Source organism: Citrus sinensis, chromosome 9, assembly GCF_022201045.2.
Source record: "Citrus sinensis cultivar Valencia sweet orange chromosome 9, DVS_A1.0, whole genome shotgun sequence".
Taxonomy (NCBI): domain Eukaryota; kingdom Viridiplantae; phylum Streptophyta; class Magnoliopsida; order Sapindales; family Rutaceae; genus Citrus; species Citrus sinensis.
Genome location: NC_068564.1, coordinates 6,094,686 through 6,104,163, shown reverse-complemented (window position 1 = coordinate 6,104,163; position 9,478 = coordinate 6,094,686). Strand labels below are relative to the sequence as shown.

General features: G+C 35.6%; 2 protein-coding genes across 2 annotated transcripts; both read right to left on the bottom strand.

Annotated features, from left to right (window-relative positions):
* On the bottom strand, window positions 1-5,542 carry LOC102630831 (protein DETOXIFICATION 42-like). Its single transcript, XM_006493856.4, has 13 exons — window positions 5,142-5,542; window positions 4,861-4,982; window positions 3,924-4,133; window positions 3,572-3,747; window positions 3,221-3,356; window positions 2,403-2,499; window positions 2,220-2,320; window positions 1,479-1,642; window positions 1,114-1,185; window positions 901-1,017; window positions 705-800; window positions 425-546; window positions 1-262 (listed from the first exon to the last, which is right to left on the bottom strand). Exons 1-13 carry the CDS (start codon window positions 5,180-5,182, stop codon window positions 220-222), a joined length of 1,497 nt encoding a protein of 498 aa, XP_006493919.2. The 5' UTR covers window positions 5,183-5,542; the 3' UTR covers window positions 1-219.
* Window positions 5,543-7,035: 1,493 nt separating this feature from the next.
* Window positions 7,036-9,074, bottom strand: LOC102630522 (putative pentatricopeptide repeat-containing protein At5g52630). The gene has a single exon (XM_006493855.4). The coding sequence runs from the start codon at window positions 9,017-9,019 to the stop codon at window positions 7,187-7,189; it is 1,833 nt and encodes a 610-aa protein (XP_006493918.2). The 5' UTR covers window positions 9,020-9,074; the 3' UTR covers window positions 7,036-7,186.
* Between the last annotated feature and the right edge of the window lie 404 nt (window positions 9,075-9,478).

Here is a 9,478-nt window from a genome sequence, read left to right as displayed (position 1 = left end):
TTCTATGCAATGTTGTAAAATAAAAATGACTATGAGCTTTATACATTGTTACTTGTATAGTTTCGAATAAGCAGAACTGAATACACAAATGAATCCTTCCAACTTCTTTTTCAAGTTTTTCAGCTTAACCCAGCGAGGCTTTTCTTTTGTAAGACATGAATGTGAATAACATTGTTATTAGAAAGATATAACAGATAGATAAACATTTCCTGGTAGCAATCAGGCTTTGAGAAAGCTCCAAGGTCCTGATCCGGACCCTATCCTGCAGATGTAGTAGATGTTTCTAGTGTTAAAACGAGTTCTTAATTCTCCATATTAAGTGGAAAAAAGGAAAATTGGTTGTTTGAGCATTTAAGCAAGTGTTGCGAGCTTTTTAATCTAGGAGAAAGGAAAGGGATGTTAAGGTCTAAACTAGTAGTATTACCTCAAAAACCCAGCAATTGCTCGCAAACTCATGTACATAGATAAAGCAACCCAGATACCAACATAACCGTGACTTGAGGACAGTATAAACAAGCACAGGATGCTCACTACTGCCACCGAGACCTGGAAATGAAGAAAAAGTTAAACAAAAAGAAGAGATGATTTATCATTGAGACATGTAATGATCATTATGTACATGAAGGAACGAAAATAAAACTCTCCTAAGCACTGAATTTCTGGGGAACTTGTTACTTAAGGTAGATAAGGCTAAGTAGACTTACCATTGAGTAGGCAGAATATGCAAAATCTGATGCTCCAAAGTTGATGCCATCAAAGACAAAGGCTAATGCATTAATAGGTTGAGTTACTGCAATAAACTAATCAGCAAAATGGACAATTTAGTTCCAAAATGATATAAACTCTGCATTTATGGTAAAACATAGTATGTGTAGTTTGGGGAAAGTTAGAGAAGAGCACCGGTATGCCCACGCCTATAAGTTGCAGAACTTTTAAGTCCTTTGTAAATAATCTGGAAGAGAACGGTAAACCAACTAGAAGATTGACTGTGAGTACTAGTCCCAGAACCACACTCAGCTGTGTATAGAATCACAAGCAATTTAGAAATGATGAAAACAGAGAAAAAGTAGAAGACCCAAAAAAGGGTAATGATGTGTCAAAATATTTACATACCTGCAGTACATGAGATGCAATGGTGGTGGCCTTATCATAATCCTTCTTCACAAATGCACTTGCAAGGATAGTCTGAAAGAAAAGGAAAAAAAAAAGAAAAAAAAAGTTGAATCTATTTGGAATCCACCACGTAGTTTGAATGTTAAACTCAGACATGGCCAAAAATTTTGATTGGAACAACCGAACAAGAGATGATGAAATGGAAATAACATAAGCTGAGAGGATAGCATTATAGGGTAACCTTGGAACAACTGTCTGTTAATTCATTCTAATTTTAACACTGCCTTGAAACAAAAGCATTTGGATGGTGATAGTGCAGATTACTTTCATTGTAGTTGCATTCACTAGGGGAAAATCATTCTTACTTGTGCAGCAACAGCAAGCCCGTCCGCAAGTAAAGAGGTTGCCAGCCAAATCTGCAGGCAGACCTGGAATGCAGCCATTGATGTTGATCCTTGCCTTGCAGCCAATGATGCTGCTAGGGTCACACAGAATGTCACAGCTATTACCCTCACCATTAGTAGAAATCCTGAAGTAAATCACGCAAAATATAGTTACAAAAGTTGGTATGATAATAATGTCCAGTTGATTTGTGTCTTAGGTCTGTTGTGAAAAATTGAAGAGTAGATGCAAAAGGAAAAGGATAAGATAAATTAAAACACCAATCCATGCATTCATTGAGGTCAAGTTTACATTGATCAATCGACATGGTAGAATATTAGTAATAAAAATGGCCACACAGAACTCATATGGCCGACTGCAAGAGCAAAAGCTACAGGGTAAAAGTTTACAGTTGAAATAAACTGCCTTTTCTTAAAAAAAAAAAAATACGTATATAATTTGATAGTTGGAAATTATGCAAGCAAAGAATAACTATTACGAATATATTTTAGGTTGAATTTGAACTTGACCAGAATATGACATTGCTAGACATCTCCACTTAATAAAGATAGCTCGTCCTTTATGAGTTTTGAAGTTGAAATTATACAAGAAGCATAAATGGAAACGGTAAACTATATCCTTAATGAAGTATCCATTGATCATTCTGAGAATAGCTATAAGTATTTCATCATTCAGAATTACAAAAGAACAATTTTAACCCTCACCATTTTTAAGAAACTGGCCAAATTTTAAATCTTTGGAACTTGGAGGTAACAGATCAACTTCTTCGATCAATTTCCACAAGAGTATCAGGGAAATCAAATACCTGTTGAAACACACACTAGGTGACTTGCTGAGAAGTAAGAAATGAACAAATGACATATTGTTAGCAGAAAGATAGAACTTACTGGGAAATAACATGGGCGATGGCTGCGCCACTGACACCCCAGTTGAATAAAAATATGAATATAGGATCTAAAATCAAATTTGCTAGATCTCCCAAAACTACATCAAAACCAAAGATAAATTGAATTATATATTAGAACAAATTAGCATACAAAGTTGCAGTAGAAGGAAAAGACTAATATTAGTGCCTTATTCTGGTCATCAAAAGGATGAAAGAAACAAAGAAGTACACATATTTTAGTTAAATAATTACATATATAATGATTGTAACATGTAATGGTTACCACATGATGTTCAAAAAGATGTTAAACACAGAAATTTGAAATTTGAAATTGGAATTGTGGATATTTTTGCGTGGAGTATAGGATAATCATTTTAACTTGATAGAAGAAGAGAACCAGAGAGCAAGCAAATGACAATATTAGAACAAAATCATCTCTCTTCAAATTCCTATTTAATGGTCAATTTGACCCTAAACTAATAGTGTGTCTTCCTTGATCAGATTTCACTTGGAAATCCCATGTGGAAAAATCATTGCTCTATTTCTCCTAAAATCTGAATAAAAACGCATCCCTTCAAAGAAGAAATGTGAAATTCAGAAAACCAATCCTTGGAAACATTGTCCAAGTGCAATGCATAAACCCTTTTCAAAACACTGAAAATACAACAGTATGATAGAGCTTGATGAAGCAATTCCTTTCTTTGGGATGTTCAAATGCATAATCATGAATAACTGAATGTCTAACAACTGAACAAAAACCTAAGAGAAACTTAATTAAACGGACAACAAAAGTGACTGGGGAGAGAATGTCCTTCTTACTGGTAGCATAAAATGGAGTTTTGGTATCCTTAAAGCCTCGAAAGATTCCTTGCAAGGCCAAAGAGAGAAGAACAGCAGGAGCACCAAGTGATCGTAGTGTCAAGTATTGTTGCGCCGGCTTTATCATAGGAGAATCCTACATGACACAGAAGTCCCATACTACCGTTATTTATTCTATATTAGTAATTAGAGAGAACATATAAAGCCAAGATCATCAGATCAACTTTATCAGAAAGATAAGCTAGAAAGCTATCTCTTGTACATCTGAGGCCTCAGGTTACTAGCCAGCTAATAGAACACATCCCAAAATGTCAAATGAGTTTAGCATTAACTACAGCACGAATTACTTACAGAGTTTACACCCATGTAATTTAAGATGGGTTTAGCATACGCAATGACGAAAAATGCTTGGATGAGTCCAAGCACACTACCAATAACCAGAGCTGAAGAAGCAGATGGAATATGTTTTCTCTCATGTCCAGCTTCCACCTTTGCCGAAATATTATTTAAGGTCATTGTCTTGCACTCTAGTTACCAAAATCAAACAGAAGGGAAAACATGTTAAAATGGGGCAGATAAATACAAAATCGTTTGGAATTTAGAAAAGGAATTTGACACTCATTGGACTTTTAAACAAAAGGCAATCTACACAATTTTGGTTGCCCTTCATTAAGTGTTGAGCAAAAGAAAAGGGAAAGCATACCAACTTCTGATATCAGTTCTTCCATTTCCTCACTGGTAGCAAAACCCTTTTCAAGTTTTTCTTCTTCATGTGCTTCTACTGTCAATCTCTTGATGGTATCTTCCTCAGCAACTAAAGACGTCGTAACACTAACAAGTGGGAATATTGTGATCCTGGATACTTGATTAAAAATAGCTATGGAAACTCCCACAGCAGCAAGCTCCACAGGTCCTTTATGCATGAAAAGTTAAAAAGAAACCAAATATTACATAATCTACTGGCTCAGTATGAGCTCAATTTTTGATAACTAATGAAAAATTTCATAATTAACTAAATGCTCATGGTATTCATGGCTACCAACTAATGAAGAGGTACAAACGAAAATGAACAACTGATAATGACTGCTTTGTAGGAGAAGGGCATTGTTTGTTCATCTATTAAATGCAATCTTTAATCAGTATTTTAAGAAATTAGAAAGAAAACAAATCTTGTTATTTTTATGCCACTTCACAGCTTTTACTTGATTGCTTAAAAAATAAATTATGTCAAATCTCACACTATTATGTATACAGCAAAAAGAAACTTAAATAACATATTAAACTTCATTGTTTCTCGATGTGATACAGTCATTAAATTACTTTGGAAGCAACAGAACCAAAATTTTATGATGATTTTAGTACTTTGACATGCATCTTAACTTATAAGCAGCTAGTTCAACACTATAATTAGAGGGAATAAAGTTCTTATTTTGTAATCGTCTTTGACTCTTTCCGTGTTCATTTAATTCTTCATGTTGACATTACCACAGAGTAATATAGATGCAGTGGTAATAACATCATCAGTCAGAAAGGAAAAAAACATTCAGTGTTACATATCCAAAATTAGTCACGTATTTGAATTAAGATCAAATATGAAGTATAATGTTTCAGGAAACTAGGTGGGTATAGCAAACACAAACCTATCTGGCCAATGAATGCTGTGTCAACCAGAGAAGCTATTGGGTCTGCTGCTAAAGCCAATGTTGCAGGAAGTGCGATCTGCGCTATTTCAAGGCCTATTTCATCCTTCCTGAAGATATTCCTGGTCACCCCATTATGGGCGAATCATTAGTTAGTGAATTCTTATTAATTATTCACCATAGAGATCCTCATTTCACATAATCACAAAACACGAAAAAAAGTGAGGGAGAAAGGAAAAAGAGAAAAATGCAAAAAGAGTTAAATTTGCAGCACTGAGTACCCCGTGTTCTTGAATAATGCAAAAAGAGGCATCTTGCCCATGATCTTCCACAGGTACAGAACAGCGTTTATGGCCAAGAATAGAAGGAGGTTTTCCAAAAGCAGCAAATGGAATGCATATATAAGGGCCTTGATAGAGATATTTAAAACAGTGAATGTGTTTTATAGCATCTTAGAATCACAATGTGAAATGCTTTGGATCCAGAAAGCAAGCTTCAGCTAGCAAACAATGACAGTATATAAAGCAGAAGGTCCGACAAGAGAATCACAAGCAATGGTTGCCCAGAAATTATGAAAACATAAGGACATAAATTCACAAAAAAAGGAAGAAAAAATTCAAACTACGAAATTTGGTTAATCGAGAAATAATCGATTCATGCATTTCTCCATATCTGAAAAGAACGAATTTTTCATTAAACCAACCTTTCTGCATGAGACCTCCCTTAGTTGTTGCTAGCCCAGATATCGAAGTACTCATTCACTTAAAGTTAAAGGCGAAGAATTATCTGAATACAGATACCACCTGTCACAGATGTCACATAAAATAAAATAAAAAACAAAGAATCAAGACAAACCTAAAATAATAATAATAGTTAGAAAATTTGTATCAGCAAGAGCATCGGTTTCATGGTCATATGGAAGCAGGTTGACATGCATCGACCCACCATGAGTCATGACAATTCCGAACAGTCTCTGAGGCGCTTACCAGATTCAACATGAGTTTGCAAAAATGATAATCTTAGTGCTGAGCACTGCAGAGGTGATTAATATAACAATCTGCAACGAGGATATTTTTTTAGCTATCAATACAAAACATAGACAACAGATATGGAGATAACTACATCAGACTTTGCCTGTTTTCAGCGAGTTGTATTATTTACGTTTATATTTATTCATTCTCAACGTTCAGGCAACCATAAACTCTTTTGAACCATCAGAATGTTCGGTTAACAAAATACACCCAAATTATCAATTAAAAAGAAAAATTAATTCAACCATTTTTCAATTTTCAAATTTCTTCTCATACATTGAATGAAGTTCAATGAACTTGTACTTTGTTGTCCTTCATTGTTCTCATCCCTTTGAACCTCACTTTTACTTGGTCGAAGCAAGTCCTCATCATATTCAAAGGTTGAAATCTTGATCCTTATCTGCATGTTTTCTTACAAAATTGAGAACAACCATTAAAACGATCCCAATTTCACTTGCTTACTAAAAGAGAAACTAACCATTTGGTGTAAAATTTTCCATGTATCTTTTCAAATACGAACAGCCCTCCACGTATACATCTAAAAGAAGAATGAGCATATAATTAAATATTTCTTTTTTCTTTTTGATTAATTTCCACGTTGAAAATTTGAAAGATGATACCATTCATATTTATGATGATACTCGCTAATACTTGTACAATAGATAACTATATAATTAAACAAATAACTTAATCAAAATTATATACGGATGTAGTATAAATCAATAACTATCATTAAATTATAACTAACCAATTGGTGGATGAGGAAAGTACAAATTATCTCTCCGAAAGGCCTCCAAAAATATGTGCGTATCATGTGCATAGCCTTCTCATTCAGTCCATGCATATAAACTACTTATTAAAATCACATGCAGCCATCACATTTCACATAAGAATCTCTTTTCTTCTAATATAAGGTTTTTGCTATTGAAGTAGGCACCATAACTAGTATATGTCCCATCAATTGTCCCACAATCTTTAAACTATGGCTAATATCATCCATTATCCCTAATTTTTTTGGGAATTCTTTTAACCTTGGGTATGATGGTTTCAGAAATCAAGTGCTACATGACAAACGATATTTAACAGGTTGATGGTTCCTTTAAATTATGCTTAATAGAATGATTGACATATAATGCAACTCCAGTTTATACCATTTACAATAATTTGTATTCAGCATAATACACTTTACAAGTTGTCTTCCAGAAGCAACAAATATATATATATTTTTCCTTTTCAGTTTTACTTGTAGTGTATGAAACAGTTTGGTCAGAATACATAAATTTCCTACAATATAATCACCAATAGTCACCACATGAACATTTGCCATCCTCAAACCGATGGAAACGGTTGTTATCTCTGACAATTATCACTCTTCCAGAACATTTGGACATAAACTTAATTGCAGTGTGACAATCACCGCAGACTCGCAAGTTCTTCATAATCCTTATTGGCCTATCAGGTGGGAAGGTAATCATCCCAAAAGCAATGGCCAGTCTCTCACTATGATACCTAATTGTTTGATTCTTCTCATCGCCATCAACCTCTCTCAACACAAAACTTGTATCAGGAACATAACCAGCTTTCTCCATTTCTTCCCCTAACTCTTCTAACTTCTGATAAATCTCTCTGGTTCTTACATGGCACCTATCTCCTGCAACAAAAGTATGAACTCTATTTCCCTCCTCGACCCAACTCAAACCTGTTTCCTTCTTTACCCCTTGGTCCCTAAGCATCTTCCTAGCTTTGGCTGCATCTTCCCACCTTCCAGCAGCAGCATAAGCATTAGATAACAAAACATTCATGCCTGGGCTCACGATGCCCAACTCAAAGACCCTATCTGCAGCATAGGCTGCCAATTCAGTGTTTCCATGAATTCGGCAACCTGTCAACAAGGCTCCCCAAACAGATTCTGTAGGTGCAATGGGCATTTTCTCAATAACTGAAATTGCTTCCTGCAATTTCCCCGCTCGACCTAGCAAGTCCACCAAAGAAGCAAAATGATGAGCTGCTGGATCAACTCCATACTTATTCATTAGCTCAAAATAATATTTTCCTTTTTCAACTAACCCTGCATGACTACAAGCATACAGCACACACAAAAATGAAATGAAATTCGGTTTCAGCCCAAACCTTTCCATTTCTTTGAACAAATCAAACACTTTGTTCATATGCGAGTGCTGGGCGCAGGCAATCAGCATTGCATTCCACATTCCAAGATTCCTAACGCGCACTTCCTCAAAAACCCGATAAGCCGGTTCAATTACTCCGCACTTAGAATACAATGAAATCAGAGAACTGCCTACAAAGCTTGATGAGTCAAAGCTTGTTTTCACACACAACCCATGTATTTGCTTCCCTAATTCAAGTACTGTCGTGTTACCACAAACATTTAAAACACTTGAGAAAGTAAAATCGTTCACATCTAAGTTTTCATACAAAGCTTGCTTAAACAGGCTCAAAGCCTCCCCAGTTTCACCCGACTGAGCATACCCATAAATCATCCCAGTCCAAGAAACCACATTTCTCTCAGGCATTTCATCAAAAACTTTCCTCGCAGTCTTTAGCTGACCGCATTTCGCATACATATCAAGCAAAGAACTATTTACAAACACATCAAAATCATACCCAATTTTCACCACAAGACAATGTATACTTGCGCCAGCACTAAAGTCTCCCAAAATCGCGCAAGACTTAGTCGCGCTGGGGAATATATGATCATCAGGAAAACGGCGCTCACCAATCATTCGACGAAAGTACTCTAAGGCAAGACAAGGAAGCTCATTCTGGGCAAAAGAGGAAATGACGGAGCTCCAAGTTGTGGCTGATTTTAACGTGGCTTCATCGAAGACTTGGCGGGCAAACAAGGGTCGTTGAGTTTTGGAGTAGAAGTTGATGAGGTGGTGAGAGACGAGAGGGATGGTTTGGAGGCCTGATTTGATGATGTGGGCATGGAGTTGAAGGCCCTTAGTGAGGTTCCTTGCGTAGGTTAGAGAGAGGAGGAGGGTGCAAATTTCTCTGTAAGTTAGTTCAAAGCTAGATTGGTTTAAAGGGTTTTGTGGGATTTTATGGTTTGGGATATGAGGGGACGGTGATGGGGACGGCAAGGGTTCTGCGGCGACTTGAAGCATTAGAGGGTCAACTTTTCTGTCTTTCGCGGAGCTGGGTAGAATATGATTTATATGACGAACGTGCAACTGTTATTAATGTTACGGCAATCCGCATTTTACATGCACCTTACATGTACGTAAAATATATTTCTCTCACATGAATAATATATGTGTGAAGTTCACGTATTATTTATGTGAGAGGGATATATCTTACATGCATACAAGATAGGAAAATCCTAATATTATTATATATTTTGGGTCTTGACAAGTTATTGTAATTTACAACTCAATTATCACAAATTGGCCTGTCTGATGCACCTCCCATATTATTTATTTTTACATATTTTAGTTAGATGGTAAGTTATAACAAATATACGTTAAGAAAACTTTATTATTTTTATTTAACGATACCAAAAAAAAAAAATTGTGAGACCCAAATGTTTTATTAATTTTATCACCCAACACAAAATTCACGTCTGA

Bases quoted from the DNA above. Each gene is read 5' to 3' on its own strand.
- LOC102630831 (XM_006493856.4), bottom strand. From the start codon at position 5,182: ATGGGCAAGATGCCTCTTTTTGCATTATTCAAGAACACGGG. The intron at 2,500-3,220 runs GTAAGAAGGACA...GTTTTGATGTAG, and splicing joins AACTCCATTTTATGCTACCA to TTTTGGGAGATCTAGCAAAT. The intron at 801-900 runs GTGCTCTTCTCT...TTTGCTGATTAG, and splicing joins TTATAGGCGTGGGCATACCG to TTTATTGCAGTAACTCAACC.
- LOC102630522 (XM_006493855.4), bottom strand. From the start codon at position 9,019: ATGCTTCAAGTCGCCGCAGAACCCTTGCCGTCCCCATCACCGTCCCCT.